This window comes from Lobosporangium transversale (assembly GCF_002105155.1).
Source record: "Lobosporangium transversale strain NRRL 3116 chromosome Unknown BCR41scaffold_16, whole genome shotgun sequence".
Taxonomy (NCBI): Eukaryota; Fungi; Mortierellomycota; class Mortierellomycetes; order Mortierellales; family Mortierellaceae; genus Lobosporangium; species Lobosporangium transversale.
In genome coordinates, this window is record NW_019028994.1 from 623093 (window position 1) to 642195 (window position 19103).

The window sequence follows — 19103 nt, forward strand, 5'->3', positions numbered from 1 at the left end:
GCATGCTTACTTTCTTCCCTTTCCCTCTTTTCTCTTCTTCGCTTTTTTGATCCTGTAATCCTTAAGTAAGAGACACCCTCACTCTCGGGCTCAATAAAGAATATTTATTCACTTACAAATATCGCTAATAGCAAATACTCTAAAATGAATAGATTACAATCTAAAGAAAAAAAATATGTTTGACTTCAAGGACACCCCATCACGAAGAGCTCTCTCTCCAGCACAGACTCTGAGGCTCTTCGATTTCTATATGAAGGGTACTCGTACTATTGACGACGATAATGATATAGTGCTGGAGTTATGCCTTGATGCTGATTCTGTGCTGTCTCGAATCCAGCGGCCTACGAGAAAGTCTCTCACCTCAATACCTTCAACCTCTACGGCTTCAAATGAAGATATGGCATTGCACCAAGGTATCACCTCAGCATACTATGAGCTTGCTCGCTTACTTGGGCGGCTAGGTCATTTGGATGCTGCTCAATGGCGCAGCAAGGAGGCCGAGAAATGGCTATACATCCAAGGAAGCGATAACACCACCACGGAACAAAAATGCATAGAGACTAGTGACAGCGGATTAAGGGGGATGGTTAAGGCAGTACAACCCATACCAGCGCAAACTGCTGCGACTATTGCAAAGAAGATATTCAATCACAATGACCTTCCAACAGTCATCAGATACAGCTTACCAGATGCTGGTGCTCACTTGGACGACACCCACCAACTTATATATTGCCTCAGCCTGCTCCCTACTATCCCTATACCAGCAACTGACCTCAATGATAATGAGAGTAAGTGGCGACAGGCCATATCAAACGATCAAGCTGAGCATGAACGGCTGCGAAAACTGGTATCAGATATAATTGAATTGTACATCAGTGGCGAGATTAAATCTGAAGCTGCTGTCACTGAAGTTGTGGCACTGACTCCAGTCCTTGACCAGGCTCAGTTTAGGACATTGCTTATGGCCTTTGTCAATGGAATTAAGCAGAATATCATGCTGGAGACCCATTTATTGGAAGGACTGGCTCAGTTAATGCAGCATGCTCCTCTTGGGTATCTCGACTCGGATGATCTTGTCTCAATCCTCAATACCCTTAGTTCCCGCTTACAAGGCACTCATGCTCAATCTGGTGACCATCTCTATTGCCTCTCCACTACAGTCTCACATGTCCTCAATGCCATGGTCAGCAACCAAGTTAAGGGCCTAAAGCGAGAACAACTCCATGAACCACTTGCTGCATACCTCCAGGGACTTAAAGACAGCTCAGATCCTTATCTAGTGTATCAAGCTGCTTATGCTTTTCAGGCTCTGCAATATATCCCAGATGATGAAACAACAATGCAAGCCATGCTTCGACGGGCATCAGCAGTGTTCCGAGGAGTGTTTGGGGTAGTGAGTGCGGTCAAGGACTTTGATCTGAATGCCTTCATAGGTGAGATAAGCGACATCCAAGAAGGGCTTTCTTCTGCAGCAGATGCCATTGACGTGAGCTTGGGGGTATATGAGGGCACAACGTCACTCTATGAAGGACTCAGCTTTAGTCGTAAATCAGCATGGTATCCAGCACTACGTGGAGCTGATGCACTGCTACAGACAGGCGAGTTCACCAAGTTCAAGACTCTTGTGTGTGAAGCATCCTGTCGAAATGATGCAGCGTTCCAATGGGGGTTATGTCAAAGACTAGGGCAGATTGCAGCTGATACGCAGTGGAGTATGGATACTCGGCAAGATGCCATCACATTCCTAGGAGAAATCTACAAGAATGACCAGGAGTGGAGTGACCATGCACATGTCAAACAATGGGTAATAAGCATCCTTAGGAAACTATCCTCATTATTGCCGGATGGTCTACAAGGTGAGCTTTCCTCTCTCTTCTGTAGATAATTGATGTCAGTGGTTGCATTCAACATACAATGATTAATCTGTTTTCTCCATATACACGTCCTTATCCCCTCTCTTTTCAGCTGCATATACTCTCTTGGATGATCTAGAAAAGCATGGAGACCTTAAGAGACAGGAGTTATATAAGAATTGTCTTCAAGGTCCAACGACCCACTATCCTTTCATCATACATCCTCCATCCACACCTTCACATTTGCTCGATCGTGCACAAAATAGGTCCGGCGTTGAGAACAGTCTACGGCAACTAAAGAGGCAGCGGGTGGATATTGGAAACAGCCAAAGATTCTACATTCAACAATATGCTAAAGCAAGCCCTCAAGCAAGCAACGACAAGCTGTTCTTGCTGATGGATAAGGTAAAAGAGTTCCTGGACAGCGACCGAAAAGTGTTACTTGTTCAAGGAGATTCAGGGTCAGGCAAGTCAACATTCAACCGCGCTTTAGAAACCACGCTCTGGGAGACATACAAAAATAGACATAGTCGGATCCCGCTGTTTATCAATCTCCCAGCCATCGACAAGCCAGAGAAGGGCCTGGTTGCAAAACAATTGCGACACCATGGCTTTACAGAGCCGCAGATCAAGGAGCTGAAGATGAATCGGTCATTTATCTTGATTTGTGATGGATATGATGAGAGCATGCAGACCAACAACCTGTATGTCGCCAACCAATTGAACCAACCTGGAGAGTGGAGGGTTCAGATGGTGATTAGTTGTCGCACTGAGTACCTTGGCTTGGACTATAGAGACCGCTTCCAACCTATGGATCGCAATCACCAATCAGATACTGGATTGTTTCAAGAAGCTGTGATTGTACCTTTCTCTGAGGTCCAGATTGATGACTATATCGAACAATATGTTGATGCCATGGATCCACTGTGGCAAGTGAAGGACTACCAGCGTGCACTCCAAATGGTCCCTAGTCTACAAGATCTTGTAAAGAACCCATTTATACTATCAATGTCGCTAGAAGTACTACCACGGATGGTAGATCCAGATCAATATATTTCTAACACCAAGGTCAAGCGCGTTACACTGTATGATCAGTTCGTTGAGCAGTGGCTCGAACGTGGCAAGAAGCGATTAAGCGAAGCATTGGGGCTGGAAGACAGAAGAATGTTTCACAAACTATTAGATGAAGGGTTTGCACAGAATGGGATCAAGTACCTAACTGATTTAGCCTTAGCAATCTACAGACATCAAGATGGCAACCCAGTAGTGGACTACTCGCCATCCAAGGACAGGGGTACATGGAAAGAGGAATACTTTAGTAAAGAGAATGGAAGGAACCTATTGCGCGAAGCTTCCCCACTCACTCGTACAGGCAATCAGCATCGGTTTATCCATCGGTCAATTCTGGAATATAGCCTGGTACGAGCAATATTTGAACCAAAGAAAGCGATGAGTGCTTCCGCAAAGAAGGAAGAGGCAAAGGTGGCGGCTTCAGCTTCCCGTCGGCAGAGCATTAGCTCGGTGTTCAGTTTCGAAGACATGGGCATCAATGAAGACGAGCAGGGAGTCGATGTAGTCAAGATTGATGAGGCGTCACCTTTAGTATGGAGAAGCTTTGTGGATGAGCCATCTATCATTCAGTTCCTAGAGGACCGTGTCCGCCTTGAACCGGTGTTCAAACAGCAGCTGTATACATATGTGGAACTCTCAAAGAGTGATAACAAATGGCGAGTAGCAGCAGCCAATGCGATGACAATTTTGGTTCGAGCAGGCGAATCATTCATCGAGGCAGACTTGCGGGGTATCCGGATCCCAGGAGCAGACCTCAGCCCTGGAATCTTCGAGTATGCTCAGCTGCAAGGAGCAGACCTAAGAAAAGTTAATCTACGGAACTGTTGGCTTCGTGAAGCAGACCTTAGTGGAGCAAAGATGGCAGGTATACAGTTTGGAGAATGGCCGCTTCTTGTAGCTAAAGAGAAGGTGCAGGCAGGATCATATTCCCCTGATGGCAAGGCGCTCGCTGCAGTTGTCGGAAATGGAGCAGATGATTATTCAATCATTATATATGACACATCAACATGGGAGAAACTTTGGACTCTGAAGGATGATGGGGTCTATAACCTCTTGTACTCGCCAAACAGTCAACATATCGCTACCTGGGGTCATTATAAAGGGGACATTCTGGTTTTGGATATAACATCGGGAGCATTGGTTCACAGGTTAGTGGGTCACACGGATGTAGTATACTGTGCAGTATACTCCCCAAATGGAAATTACCTTGCCTCAGCAAGCGGTGATACGTCAGTGCGAGTGTGGGACGCTCAATCAGGTGTTCTCAAATACATATTAGAGGGCCATACTAGTAGCGTATTAAGTGTAGCATATTCACCTAATGGGCTCCAAATTGCGACTGGAGGCCTTGACAAAACACTAAGGCTCTGGGATGCGATATCAGGGCACCAGGTTCTGATACTAGAGAACCATGGGTATGGAATTGAGCAAATTGTGTATTCGCCAAATGGCCAGGAATTCAAATCTCATTGGACATATGACCGTTGCCTGGATGTATGGAGTATAGGATCTGATCAAAAGAAGTTTACCTTGGAACATACCAGTTATGTCAAAGGCGTTCAATATTCACCTAACGGAAAATTTGCTGCTTCGTTCGCCTATATGACGGCATATCAATGGGATATGCAAACAGGGAAAGTCATCCATACTCTTGAAGGGCATTCTGCTGAACTCACAGACTTGAAGTATTCACCGAATGGAGAACGAATAGCCACTTGCGGTCAAGACAACACAGTACAGCTTTGGGACACGAGGTCGGGACAGCTCATGAATACCTTCTATGGCCACTCTGGTATTATAAACTGCGTGGCGTATTCACCAATCAACCATCAGATTGCGTCCTTTAGTGACGATGGGACAATACGCCTTTGGGATACTCGACCACAACAAACTAATCATGGCCCACAAAGCCATCCGAAATGGGCTACCAGCGTTAGAAGCTCGCCAGATAGGCAGCAGATAGCCTCAAGTAGCAACGATGGAGCAGTGCGTATGTGGGAGGCACGGACTGGACGACTCATCCATGTGTTACAAAGAGATGAATACGCACGCGAACTCAAGTATTCACCTGATGGTCGACTGCTTACTTTTTGCACTGTTGATTCTTCACAAGTCTGTCTTTGGGATACTCGAACAGGTCAAGTCGCTCAGACCTTGGGGTTACAAGGTGAACAAGCTAATGCCTTGGGGTTCTCACCCCTTGGTCACCAAATTGCCTGTGGCCAGCGCAATGGAGACGTGACTGTATGGAACACGCAAACAGGAGAGCACATCCGTACCCTAAAGGGCAGTGATACATGTGTGGATTATTTAGTATTCTCGCCCAGTGGCCACCAGATTGCTTCGTATGATGATGGCGGTAATATCAGAGTATGGGCATCTCAATCAGGGGACCTCCAGTTTGAAGTGACGGATGAGGAGCATTATAGCCCTTTCCTCCTATATATGCCTGACAGCCGAAAGATAATGTATTATTACGGCTCTAATGCTGACATTTTGCGAGTACGGGATGCAGACACGGGTGAACCCTGGTATGATATAATGCTTATGGGGTTTCCAACGATCCCGACATTTCCACCATGTGGTCAACAGATGGCTGTTGGGAGCTCAAAGGGACCGATTAGTGTGGTGGAGACCGAATCAGGAGCAGCATTGCATACACTTGAAGGACACACTGGATGTATCTATGATCTGGCTTATTCGCTTGATGGAAGGTACATTGCTTCATGCAGTAGTGACATGACAGTGCGAATGTGGGATTCAGAGCTGGGCCAGTGCTTGCTTGTGATTCCATTCGTGGGTGCATATGTTATATCACTTGTATGGAGTGTTTCTGAAGAAGGTTACTGGCTGGTTACAGGGTGTGAGGATGGTTCCATTCGGATGTGGCAAATTATACTGGAGAATGAACGGTACCAATACCGCCTAAAGTGGAGCACCAGACAAATGGTTCTTAATGCGAGCAACACATGTATTCAAGATGTGGACGGGTTGAGTGAAGTCAACAGAAAGCTCCTAATGCAACATGGAGCTATGGGTGAGCAATCCTCTCTTAAGGCTGTACATGAGGCGTTCAAACAGACTGTGGCGGCATCATCAATGGCGTCCAAACCCAAAGCAAACTCTAATCAACTTTGCCATAACCAAGGCCCATCTGCAGAAACATCCCTCGAGACAGAGGCTTTGAAAGGGGGAGAACCATCGACAACAGTGACAGTACCAAGTAGATCAATCAAAGACTACCAGTTCAAATACAGCATGTGCAGCGAGTGTAGCTTTGAGCATATTATCCTATGCAGTCGTCGGGGATAATTAGATCATTAAGCAGAATGCTATTGAGAAGAATAAAGCGGAATGATTTCCTTTCCCTGCTGGTAACCCTCTCCTGCGCGTAATCAGTTTTTATTGATACTCAAGAACTAAACTAAATTAATAGAAAGCGTATGATGCCCTAGGCTTATCCTCGGCTTCCTTTTTCGATATGATAGGACATGAGGATGGGTGTAGAAGGACAGCAGAGGCTTGCCAGCTCGGATAATGGACGTAAAGGTCTTTGTATCCCAGTAAGCTTCTCCCAATGAAATCATGGTCCTCCTTAAGGGTAACATGGCCAATTGCAATATGGCAATACAAAGAGAAATGAAATGAGGATGAACAAAAGAATTGCCATTTCATTTCATTACCTTTTTTTAATAATTCTGACAATGATCTGCTACCTGTCCAAGTTCAGGCTCCCTCAACCTTCTCTTCACGCTTCCTTGTGCTTTCAGCGCTTGACCCATCTTCAGAGACTGCATACCCATATCAATAAATCTGGCGCTATTTCGGCCCCATATAGTATTGTCTTTGACATTGATGGTGTGCTGGTCAAGGTGTGTGTGCTCTCCCTGTAGGAATAGAGGAAGTGCTCAAACCAAATAAACGATAAATTGATCTATGCATTCGGATTCCATCTAGGGAAAACAAGTTCTCCCACAGACGCGACACGCACTAGAGTTACTTTGGAAGTATGCACCTATAAAAACTGAAATAGATCATACACAGAGGAAGGATGTATCTAATCCAGTCGTAATAATGCCTTTTTTTTTAAAAAAAAAAAAAAAAAATTGTTAGGAATAAGGTGTCCTATATCTTCCTCACGAATGGAGGTGGCGTGCGAGAGGTTCAAAAGGCAGAGGAGCTTTCCAAGAAGTTAGGTGTCCCTGTAAGATCAAGTCTTTTTTTTTTCTTTCAATGGTGTCACTTCAATAAGATTACCGCATAGGTATCAAAACACAACATTTTTTTTTACAAATATTTTTATTAGGTCAATTATGAACAATTAATAGTTTCTCATTCACCCATGCGTGCGCTTGTCCCAAAGTACAAGGACGCCAATGTCTTGGTCGTCGGTGGCAAGGGTTTATCATGTAAACACGTTGCAGAGGACTATGGATTTAAGAATGTTGTGACACCAGAGGAAATCCACAACGCTCATCCCTCAGTCTTCCCTCTTTCAACCCATCATACACGGCCTACCTCACTTGAAGAAGTAAGTTTACCTCAAGGATACCAAAGCTTTTTTTTTTTTTTTTTTTTTTTTCATTTGCAAATCCTAGTTCGATAGAAGAGATTAAGCCTTAAAAAAATGCTTAGGAGTACATACGAAAACTTGAAAAACCAATCGATGTAGTCATGGTGTTCCACGATTCTTTGAATTGGGGTCGAGATCTTCAGATTTGTTTGGATGTGCTTGTTTCCAAAGGTAAAAAAGTGTACATTTGTATGCGTTATTTCATCAATAGCGTAGCTACTATCCTTTAAAAAAAAAAAAAAAAAAAAAAAAAAAAAACTTGACTCTCATCAACACCTTCCCTCCTTCTCCTCCATTCCCTACATTCTTTATGAACACTGTCCAAAGGCGGAAAATTAGGAACTATAAAAGATCCAGATGAGTTACACTCATCGAAGCAAAGTACTCCAATCTACTTTTCGAATCCAGATGTGGTATGTTGTCAAATGATGCAACTTCCTGAGTTTGTTTGATGATAATTCATTACATTGAATCTTGCTAGATGATGGCACATTATTATCTATACATATTTGTAAAAATGTTTCTGTGTCATTCACCTGGCTCAATTGAGATGTTTTTTCTTTTTAAAGGTCTGGAGTACCGATTTTCCAGTCCCCCGTTTCGGCCAAGGGACTTTCAAGCTTTGTCTTGAGAAAATCTACAAAGTATGAATGAACTTTACAGCTCACGCAAATTGTCTGTGGTCGTAACAACGGCCCTTTCTCTTTTTTCACATTCCAGAATAGAATTTAAAAATCTTTATTTTTTTTTTTTTTTTTTTTTTTTTGCAAAATTGAATGCTTGGATGGAATAAGCATTTGACAGGTCAGGAACTCGAATATACAACTTTTGGAAAGCCAATGAAGAGCACCTACGAGTATGCAGAGTCGGTTTTGGACAAGATTTCGCCCTTGGCTGATGGGGACAATACCAAAAGGACTGTCTATGGTTGGTACATCGCTATAGTCCATGCTTTGTTTATGTGCGTGTGTTTTTTTTTTTTTAAATATTATTAATGATATCTAAACTGTTATTTATATTACTATTCAAACCTTCAAACTATCTCTATTTGACAGTTGTGGGTGACAATCCGTCTTCAGATATTGCAGGAGCAAATGCATATGGTTGGAACTCGGTATTGGTCAAGACCGGGATATTTAAACCCAAGAACAATGAAAACCATCATATCCATCCTGCTACAGTAGTTGTTGACCATGTCGAGGATGCTGTCCGTTGGATTATTGAGAAGGAAAAGATGAAGACACAGAAACAATAAACAGTATTGGCCTGGATATTATGTCGTACCCTTTTATTATAAAATCGATGGTAGAAATTTTACTACTTTGCACTGATGAAGATTAAGATTGGTTGGAGATACAGAGCTCATTTACTATAACAGAGTAGGAAATAGAAAATAATGCAAAGTGATTATCCTTTCGACCATGGATATGGCCATGTTTGTCATCTTAATAAGTATGCTGCTTGCTTGATTCGCATTTTGAGAGGGCTCCCTTTTCTCCTCCCTAAGGATGAGAACTTTCGGCTTTAATCTCCTGTCCAAGGCCCTCAGAAGTAAGGACACCGCCCTGAGCATTGCCCACTTCAACATTGGGGTTGACTGCCTTTTCGTTCAAATGATCATAACATGCTTCACCTAGCTCGGCCAAGTCCAGACCTCTGTGTTCATGATCAGAGTGCGCTCTCAGGTTCAGGCCAGGGACCTTGTTCATGATAATTAAGATCAAATAGGTCACACAAAAGGACCAACCCAAGCCTGCAGCAGAGTCCACGAGCTGGTAGGCAACTTGGATCCAATTCTGATCCAACCATCCACCATTGATCACAGTCACGCCATCTAATGCTGCGATCGAGGCCTGTGCAAAGACTCCAGTCAAAATATTCCCAACAATACCACCAACTCCATGGACCGCAAAAACATCGAACGCATCGTCGTACTTGAGGTAATGCTTCAAACGGACTGCCAGGTTGCAGGCCACAGCGCCCAGGAACCCAATAGCGACACTTGAGCCTGGAGAGACGTATCCTGAGGCGGGTGTGATCGAAACTAAGCCCGCAACAGCACCAGAGCAGAATCCCAAGACGGATAGCTTGCGATCATGATGATAGTCCATAAGGACCCAAGTCAAACCCGCAGTAGAGGCAGACAGGTTGGTCACGACACAGGCCATAGCAGCCCTCAAATTAGCAGACAATGCGGAGCCGCCGTTGAAACCGAACCAACCAAACCAAATGAAGCACGTTCCAATGACCACATTGCTCATACTATGGGGCCTAAAATCTTTCCGATCTCCTATACGCCTGCCCAAGACGAACGCATAGGCCAATGCGGCTGCACCGGAAGATATGTGAACGGGAGTGCCACCTGCGAAATCAAGGCCTCCCATCACAAATGACCATCCGTTACTTGACCAGGTCCAGCATGCGATAAAATCATAGACAAATGTAGTCCAAAGAAAGATGAAGACAAGGGTCGGAACAATTCGTCCGCGTTCTGCAGCAGCTCCAATGGCCAGGGCTGGTGTAAGAGCTGCGAACATGGATTGGAAGATCATGAAGACCAGGTCTGGGATCTTGGCACTACCGACTGAAGGCGCACCGAGTACACCACGGAAAAATGCATTCTCGAAATTCCCAATGAACTTGGAGCCAGATTTACTGAATGCAAGTGAATAGCCAAATAAGAACCACTAAACGATGAAATAGATGATTACGGAGAAAAAAAAAAAAAAATGCTTTTAGGAATAAGGAGTCTTTTTTATTTTTTATTTCTTTATTTTTTTCGATTTAATGAACAAACCTGAAATGAAACTACTGCGACAGAGCAGCAAGACAGCATGATCAACGAGAGTGCATTCTTGGATCGAGCCATGCCCGAGTAGAAGTAACCAATGCCAGGGATCATGAGCCAGACTAGAGCTGTTGAAGTCAATGTCCATGCGATATCACCGGCATTGAACTCTGAGCCGATAGCGGCTGGGGCAGGCATAGGGGTAGCAGGATCTGATGTATTCATTTGCTTTTATTTTAATTTGCTTTATTGTTTTGTTTATGACACAAAAAAAAGGGGGAAAAGGCGGTAATGGATAAAGGATATGGGACCAAGTAATAGTGATATTGGTACTAAATGAATGTTCGACGAGCAAGAAGAGTTATAGCATCAAACAAAAGAAGGAAGGAAGGAAAAAGTGAGAAATGAAAGAGTGATGTTGGATGGATCCATTCTTTATATTGTTGTCCTATGCGATGTTTACAAAAATAAATAAAAAAAAGACGTGTATATCACTTGGATACGCATATATTATGCTGCTGTTACAAACTCTTTGTTTATTGGAGTGCGTTAAGAACAAGAGACAGAGGCCAAGGTTTAAACAATCAAAAAATAAAAGCCGAGACTAGAACGATAAACAAAAGCTGTTCATATCAATAAGTGGAATAAAAAGAGAGAAAAAAAAAATGCAGATGAAAGAAAGCAATCATAGAGATTCTAGCCTTTGTAATCATCTCGCAGGCTATGTGTTGCTATTAGTTGTTTGTTTACATGTGGCCAAAAGCCCTTTGGGTCTACCCATGCCATGCAGACAAAGTAACCAAACAAAATAAAACTGAATGCAAAAAAAAAAAAAAAAAAAAAAAAAAAACGGTGTATCAGAGATAGAGAAGCGAACGGGATGCTTTTGCACAGCTGTTTAGCCGATCTAAAGCAAAGCATAATCTAATCGTCTTTTGGCTTTTTTCAATACATTGTGCATGATAAAAACCTATCTGACTACTCATATACTGCAGTAAGCTCTACAGGCTGAAATCGTTATTACAAAGTACATGAACAAGTATATTAGCTAGCTATTTTTTTTATATTTATTGTGTAGTTTAACAGCCATGTTTTAAAAATGTCTATCTATTCATGTGCTACAAACAGCAGAATGCGACCAATCCATTTTGACTTGCACACATGAGAGACCCTAACTGACTTGGGCGTTTTGCCTATGTCGTTTGTTTATGCATCAAGCTTCCTTCCATGACTTCCATGTGGATATTTTTCAAAAGCCAGTAAATATTATAAACACGCGTTTCTGGACAAGACGGCACCAGTAAAAACTTTGTTCATTGTCAATGAAGTAGGCTTGCACGGACCGCACATCCCCTTCTTTCCCGAGATTCAACTTTGTTTGTCCAAGACAGCAAGACAGATTTGGTTTCAGAATTGGCGGCAACTTCCTTTTGGTACTATAACTCACGTGCACATCTGAAGAGTCCATAACGATGGCACTCCATACTCCTTGATTCCATCTTTAATAGATTACCAACTAATAGGAGTAATATGCCGAAGTACGACGTATTCTCTGTATACTTTTTAGTCTATTTATAATGTAACTAACCCTTAGTCTTATTCCTAATTGTCGTAGCATTGTTGCTTCTACCTATATCCACGTGACTCAGCGAGGGGGGCGGAGTTTATAAGCCACAAATGCTCTTTTTTTGGTTCCTGCCACACTAAAATGAATCAGCCATTCCTTTCCAAACCAGCCCAACAACCCCACTTCATCGCTTCTCTGGACTGATTATCAATGGATTCAGATTGAATCGAATCGTTATTGACCCTTTCCTTTCCTCCCTTCCTTTCATCACACACACACACATAGACAAATACCCACATACCATATTTATATAGCATCTCCACTTGCATCATAATGAAGCCTAGGAATAATAATGATACCAGGCGCACAAGGAAAAGAATGTCCTGTGCATGGTTGCTACTCTTCCTTGTCAACTTGATGACTCTAGTCCATGCAGCACCTCCTGCTTTCACCTCAACACCCCGCAACCGTATCTTTTTCTGGAAGGTCACTACTACCACATTTGCTCCGGACGGTGTCACTCGTCCCGTCATCCTCGTTAACGACAAGTTCCCAGGGCCTAAAATCGAGGTCAACCGAGGCGACTATGTGACTGTGGTAGTTGAGAATGCGATGGATGTCCCGACTTCATTCCATTGGCATGGTCTGACCATGCGCGGTGACCCTTGGTACGACGGTGTGCCCGGTATGAACCAGTGTCCCATCCCCCCTGGTACCAATTTCACTTATGCTTTTGGCACAGACAATGTTGTTGGAACGTATGTCCATATCACTTTTTTTTTTTTTATTTTTTTTTTATTTTTTTTATTTTTATTTTATTTTCTTTAATTTTCTTATTGAACAAATGGACAGATCTCAATCTTCATCTTTCTCTCTCCTCTCTTTTGCTTTATACAGTTTGAGAGATTAGATGAGAGGATAAAAGAATCTCTATAACTCTTTGTCTTTGCTATATATCTTTTTCTCTTCTTTTTCCTTTAATGTACCTTTGAACGGGATTGACAAATCTGTCAAAAGCAAAACAAAAGCATCTCTCTTTTCATTTGCTTACTGCTCTTTCTCACACGGAACTAAAAAATTTTTATTTTTTATTCCCACTTTTGTTTGAATGGGCGTATGCTACAACGTCCAATAATAGACATTGGTGGCACGCCCATTTTGAAAACCAATATATTGACGGACTGATTGGTGCCCTCATTATCCGAGACCCACCCGAGACAAACCCGTTCTTGAATGCATACGATGAAGAACGAACAGTCATTCTTTCAGACTGGTATCACCAACCTACGGGTGCATTGCTGACACAGTATCTTTCGCCAGAGAGTCATGGTCAGGAACCCGTGCCAAATAATGGCCTCATCAATGGGAAACATACCTTCAATTGTGCCAATATTCAGCCTTCTGATCTTCCTTGTACCAAGGGAGAGCGCACAGTCATTCACTTTGTACCCAATAGACGATACCGACTCCGCATCATTAATGCAGGGTATGTCCTTTTGCTTTTTTTTTTTTTTTTTTTTTTTTTTTTTTTTAAAAAAAAAAGAAAAGTGTTTATTGCCCACTTTTGTTCATCTTCCGCAGCTCTCATCATTGGCTAATCTTTTTCTTTCTTTCTTTCTTTTCTTTTCTTTTCTCTTTATAGCGCTGCTGCACCATACTTATTCTCAATTGACAACCACACACTCCAGGTTATTGAGGCAGATGGTACGGATTTAAATCCAATTACAGTAGACAGTTTACCGATCAACACAGGTCAGCGCTACTCAGTCATTGTTACTGCCAACCAAGATGTCCAAAACTATTGGATGCGTGCAGAGATGGGCATAGATTGTTTACCCAAGACTTCCACCAATCTTGATCCAATCATCTTGGGCGAAATTCGATATCAAGGAGCTGGCACTGCGGAACCCACTTCTGTTGGTCGATTCAACCCACCACCTAATCTTGGAGAAGGACAGGAACCCGTTGTCAATCCGGCATTTTCGGAGGCTTGTCAAGATTTGGATTTGAATAATCTTCATCCTCTGAAGCCTGAGCCGATTCTGGAGCCCATCACAAACAGTTTTTTGGTCCGAATCTCATTCAAAAAGAATGCAACAGATAATATTGTTCGGGGTTATATGAACGATATTACCTATTCAGGAAATGCATGGAATCCAACCATTAACCAGAATCTGGATCCGGGCGTAGTCTATGAGGTCAATCAACATGTGATGAAGATTGAACGAAGAGGAGCAGTTGTGCAAATCATCTTGGATAATTCGCTTGGTGGTGAGCATCCGTTTCATCTTCATGGACATACATTCCAGGTGATCGCTCAAGGAGTGGGATTTTATGAGGAAGGGAAGACACCCATCAATGCCATCAATCCACTCAGGAGAGACACAGCTACTGTACCCAAAAATGGATTCACCGTCATCCGGTTCAGGGCCGACAACCCCGGCGTATGGTCTTTACACTGTCACATTGAGTGGCATGTCACCACAGGGTTGGTGATGCAGTTTGTTGAGCTACCGGATGAACTGCGTGCCATGGGCATTCCAAAACATGTGAACAAACTCTGTGAGGCTGGACCACCACTGGGATTCAAGGCTCATACTGGATTTGTTCCTAAACCACTGGCCCCTCCCTCATAGGTCTCTTCACTGAATCCGACTAGCATATTAATTAATATCCATACTTCTTTACTCCATCCCTCACCTTTTTTTTTTTTTTTATTTATTTATTTATCTTTTTGACTAATTCATCAAGATTGTAACAGTTTTTTTTTTACATTAGATTAGACACGTCTTCTTTGCTTTTTTATGCTATTTATAAAAAAACGATGTACTTTTAGGTTCACTTCACTTTTTTTTTTTTTTTTTTTTTTTTTTTTGGCTTTTTATTATTATTGAAGATAATACAAATGAGGGAATGAATGAGGAAAGGGGATAATAAAAAAAAAAAAAAAAAAGAATAAAAAATAAAAAAGAATTAAAGAAAAAAGCAAAAAAAACTGTCAAAGAATGTAAAGAGACAGATCTTTTTTTTTTTTTTTTCCTTTCTTACTTTTTTTTTTCTTTTTTTTTTTTCCTTTTTTTTCTTTTAAGCGCTACGCTTCTTTTGCAAGTTTTCAGCCAAACGATCCAAGAATTCAAAAGTATTCAAGTAGTGCTCACGCTTCATGTCCTTGCCATGGATGATCAGGGCCAAGTCCTTGGTCATGTCACCAGCCTCGATGGTCTCGATGCAGACAGCCTCCAACTGATGAGCAAACTCCTTCAAGGCCTCGTTGTTATCGATCTTGGCACGGAACTCCAGACCACGGGTCCAGGCAAAGATGGAGGCAATGGGGTTTGTGGAGGTCTCCCGACCCTTTTGGTGCTCACGGTAATGACGGGTAACAGTTCCGTGAGCGGCCTCGGCCTCACAGCACTGACCATCGGGGGTCAAGAGGACTGAGGTCATCAGACCAAGGGAACCATAGCCCTGAGCAACGATATCAGATTGGACATCACCATCATAGTTTTTGCAGGCCCAGACGAAGCCTCCAGAGGACTTTAACATCTGAGCGACCATATCATCGATCAAACGATGCTCATACCAAATCTTCTTGGCCTCGAACTGCTCCTTGTAATCACGCTCGTAGATCTCTTGGAAGATATCCTTGAAGCGACCATCGTACTTCTTCAAGATTGTGTTCTTGGTCGACATGTACAAGGGGTATGACTTTTCAATAGCGACCTTGAAGCATGAGTGAGCGAATCCGATGATGGACTAATTAGGGGAATGATAATGGTAATAAAAAGAGGGAATGTCCCAAGGGTCATTAAATTATCTTTCTTTAACGGATCAATTCGAAGAGGTGAAAGAATTTGGATGGAAGAGATACTTTACCTCATCATGGTTGTACATTCCCATGGCAACACCGGGTCCCTCAAAGTCATAGACGACCAAGTTCTTCTTCTCCGAGCCATCTGCGGGGGTGAAGACCAACTCCAAGCGACCGGGGCCATCGACAACGATGTCTGTGGCCTTGTACTGATCACCGAAGGCATGACGTCCCAAGATGATGGGCTTTGTCCAGCCAGGGACCAAGCGAGGGATGTTCTTGCAAAGAATGGGCTCACGGAAAACAGTGCCTCCCAAGATATTGCGGATGGTACCCTGGAGATTAACCAGCAGAAAAAGAAAAGAAAACAATAATAACAATTGTTGATTAGGAAATGATTCCTCGTGTTTTTCTTCCTGACTAGTCTCTGTCAAATATTGAATTTAAAAAAAAAAAAAAAAAAAAAAAAAAAAAAAGGTGTGTATAAATGCTTACGTTGGGTGATTTCCACATCTTCTTGAGCTTGAACTCCTCAACACGGGCCTCATCTGGGGTGATAGTGGCGCACTTGATGCCGACCTTGTACTTTTTGATAGCCTCAGCGGCATCAATGGTGACTTTTAAAAAGTAAAAATAAGAGCAATTAGGTTAGTACGTCATAATCAAATGGATTGGTTTGTGTGCAATTATAATGTGAGAAAAAAAGTAAATTATTCCCCACGATTAAATAAAATTGCAAGTCACAAATCACGACACTTCTGTCGGGGTTCACTTTCATTCTACTCTTCTCCCCCACGAAATCATCGTTATTTGAATGTTATAGATGTTGTGTCAGATATAATAATAAAGTCGAACATGTCCCATATCGATCGTTATCTGATGGTGCCATTTCCTTCAGAGTCTCATCAGCCCCCACATCCCCCGCTCTTCCCATCATTAAAAGTATTCGTATATAATTCATGTTTTATATTTAGACATTTGAAAATAATTATCACTTTAGGAGCCGACTGACCCATCGCACATTGTCAGATCATTTTTTTTTTTCCTTTCTTTGGCTACTGCTCTCTTCATAGTATCATATTAAACCATTGTTGCTGTTGTTGTCTGTCCTCTTTTTTTTTTTTTTTTTTTTTTTTTTTGTTTGTTGATCAAAGCGAACGTCGGTTCCAGCAAATAAAAAAAATTGAAGAATACGACCATCTCAAGTTTTATAAATACACTTCCTCGGATCAGTAAAATCAATAAAGTGAAATAGTCAAGAATTGAGAGAGAGAAAAAGAGAGAGGGAGAGAGAAAGAGACTCACCTTGATCGTCAGTCTGATCACGGTACTCCATGCCAAGATCAAAGAACTTGATGTCAAGGTCAACATATGGGAGAATCAACTATCCAAGCAATCATATAAATGTGTATTAGAATCATTTTAAAAGACACTTGCACGAAACAATTAGGCAATTAAGTCGCGATTTTTTTCTTTTTCTTTTTCGGGATAAACATACCTTGTCACGAATGCCGTCCCAGATGATGCGAGTCATCTCATCACCCTAAAAGACAATGGAATCATTGCAATGCAGAATGAGAGTCATGAACAAAGTGTAATGAGTAACAGAATTCTTTTTTTTTTTTTCTTCTTTTCCTTCGACTTTGACTTTGACTTTGACTGGAATAGATTTAAAGAAAGCGCAAAGATATCAGGAAAGAAAGAATTAAAAAATAAGGGTCGGCTTAATATACCTGCATCTCGACGACGGTTCCTCCTATTGTAGGATCATTCGCGATAATAATAACATAATGATACAAGTAGAAACCGGGTCAGAATAAGCGTTATATCAATATAGGAACAAGACAAAGAATATAAAAGAATAGTTGATTGACGAGGTTAGTTATGTTGTTACGAACCGTTGATCTTGTTGGCGTTGGTCATGTTGCTTTGACTGTAATGTAAAAACTAGGGTAAAGAAAAGGAGTTTGGATGAAGACTGATGGATAAAGAAGAAAGGAAGAAGAAGAACAGACTAGAAAGAGAAAGAGGAAAGAGAAGAAAGAGAAAAGAAAAAAGTGGGGTTTCTAATCAATAAAAAAAAAAAACGGGTGAATGCTCCCCCCCGCGCTGTGTATGTCGGCACAGACATTACCCAAAAGTTGCTTTTTGCCATAAATTTGTATTGTGTGTTACACGTATTCCTTGGGCTTTTCTTTATGAGACTAGCATGTACATGTACATGTTACATGTTCAGTTGGACTTTCTTCTTGTGTTCAATCTTGTTACAGGGCTTACTTTGTTTTTTTTACCCTCATTCGTCATTCCTGCTTTTTCTCATGCTGCTTGCCTGTGCATGTGTACAGTTTACATGAACATCGTACAAGCCATGCACAGATCCTCATCTTTTCTTTTTGCCTCCACAATCTGTTGTGCATCCTACGTGGGAAAAAAAAAAAAAAAAAAAAAAAAGTGTTATAACGAAATATGTGCAATCCAAAGACGATGGGCTATATGAATATTGTATAGTACATTGCTTTAAACAAGGGTTCAAATAGTAACGGGTGTTTTATCATTTAGCCAACTCGTTCTCAACTAACATCAACCTACCAAGCAACTAGTTTAAGCTCGAGCCAATAGGAATGCGTGTCTGTGGCAGAATTATCTTCGCCTCCCCGTGTTTCCACGCTTTTTTTTTTTAAAAAAAAGGATGATCGGGTGACCATGATAATGATTGGAAATAATGAAAAAGGTAGATTAAATAGGTAATACATTTAAAGCAGACGTAGATATCCGGATCTCAATGTTAATAAGCCTTCTTTTAGACAAAGGGAGTTGTGGTATTTAATAAAACTTTCTATTTCCAATATTGGTATTAATGTAAAAAAATAAAATAATTAATGCTAATGCTCTACTTGGGGACAGCTGGGACCTTTCCACAGTCATAGTACACTCTGCTGACTCCAGGCAATGAACGGTTGGTTCTCTTGACAGCATTGCCATCACAGCCCATTCCTCCCAAACCACCGTTGCCTCCACTGCCACCGCAGCCGTTAGCGTAGACACTCATGCCCTTTGCATCCTTGCTTCCAAAGAAACCCCACTCATAGATCTGGTCCCTCTTGCCTTCACTGAACTGGACAGGGCCTCCAATCTCGAATCCTCCAGTCGACGATCCGTCGTTGTGGTAGATTGTAATAAAGTGGCAGGGCTGGTAGCTGCAGTTTCCTTGAGGAGTACAGAAGACCGGGTGGCAGTTGTTGTTGGTCATCGCGCGGATACCGACAGCAGGCTTGCAGAGAGCATGGGCAGAAGCAGCGAGTCCGAGCAAGGCAAGGGTCAAAACTTGAATGGAAGGCATGATGAGATGATTGTTATAGAGGATTGATTGGTAAAGGATTGTTGTTATTGTTTTTTTTTTTTTGCTTGTTGGTGCAAGTTCAAGTGGATTGTAGGATTTG

At 42.1% G+C, this 19103-nt stretch overlaps 5 protein-coding genes across 5 annotated transcripts; 2 read left to right on the forward strand and 3 right to left on the reverse strand.

Annotated features, from left to right (window-relative positions):
- The first annotated feature begins 6592 nt into the window (after positions 1 to 6592).
- Positions 6593 to 8778, forward strand: BCR41DRAFT_352741 (HAD hydrolase). The gene is made up of 9 exons (XM_022024006.1): positions 6593 to 6796; positions 6882 to 6931; positions 7038 to 7128; positions 7231 to 7455; positions 7560 to 7668; positions 7825 to 7910; positions 8067 to 8141; positions 8292 to 8424; positions 8553 to 8778. Exons 1-9 carry the CDS (start codon positions 6629 to 6631, stop codon positions 8750 to 8752), a joined length of 1137 nt encoding a protein of 378 aa, XP_021881956.1. The 5' UTR covers positions 6593 to 6628; the 3' UTR covers positions 8753 to 8778.
- Positions 8779 to 8999: 221 nt separating this feature from the next.
- BCR41DRAFT_305087 (ammonium transporter AmtB-like domain-containing protein) lies at positions 9000 to 10483 on the reverse strand (the record flags this gene model as incomplete). Its single annotated transcript, XM_022020777.1, has 2 exons — positions 9000 to 10184; positions 10295 to 10483. The coding sequence occupies 2 exons, from the start codon at positions 10481 to 10483 to the stop codon at positions 9000 to 9002; spliced, it is 1374 nt and encodes a 457-aa protein (XP_021881957.1).
- Positions 10484 to 11999: 1516 nt separating this feature from the next.
- BCR41DRAFT_352745 (Cupredoxin) lies at positions 12000 to 14553 on the forward strand. Its single transcript, XM_022024007.1, has 3 exons — positions 12000 to 12610; positions 12991 to 13338; positions 13495 to 14553. Exons 1-3 carry the CDS (start codon positions 12186 to 12188, stop codon positions 14486 to 14488), a joined length of 1767 nt encoding a protein of 588 aa, XP_021881958.1. The 5' UTR covers positions 12000 to 12185; the 3' UTR covers positions 14489 to 14553.
- A 370-nt stretch (positions 14554 to 14923) lies between these two features.
- Positions 14924 to 17714, reverse strand: BCR41DRAFT_335942 (isocitrate dehydrogenase [NADP] cytoplasmic-like protein). The gene is made up of 7 exons (XM_022022012.1): positions 17562 to 17714; positions 17397 to 17419; positions 17162 to 17206; positions 16969 to 17047; positions 16159 to 16280; positions 15729 to 15998; positions 14924 to 15608 (listed from the first exon to the last, which is right to left on the reverse strand). The coding sequence occupies exons 1-7, from the start codon at positions 17584 to 17586 to the stop codon at positions 14937 to 14939; spliced, it is 1236 nt and encodes a 411-aa protein (XP_021881959.1). The 5' UTR covers positions 17587 to 17714; the 3' UTR covers positions 14924 to 14936.
- An 832-nt stretch (positions 17715 to 18546) lies between these two features.
- Positions 18547 to 19007, reverse strand: BCR41DRAFT_352748 (hypothetical protein). Its single transcript, XM_022024008.1, has one exon. The coding sequence runs from the start codon at positions 19001 to 19003 to the stop codon at positions 18554 to 18556; it is 450 nt and encodes a 149-aa protein (XP_021881960.1). The 5' UTR covers positions 19004 to 19007; the 3' UTR covers positions 18547 to 18553.
- Positions 19008 to 19103: the final 96 nt, after the last annotated feature.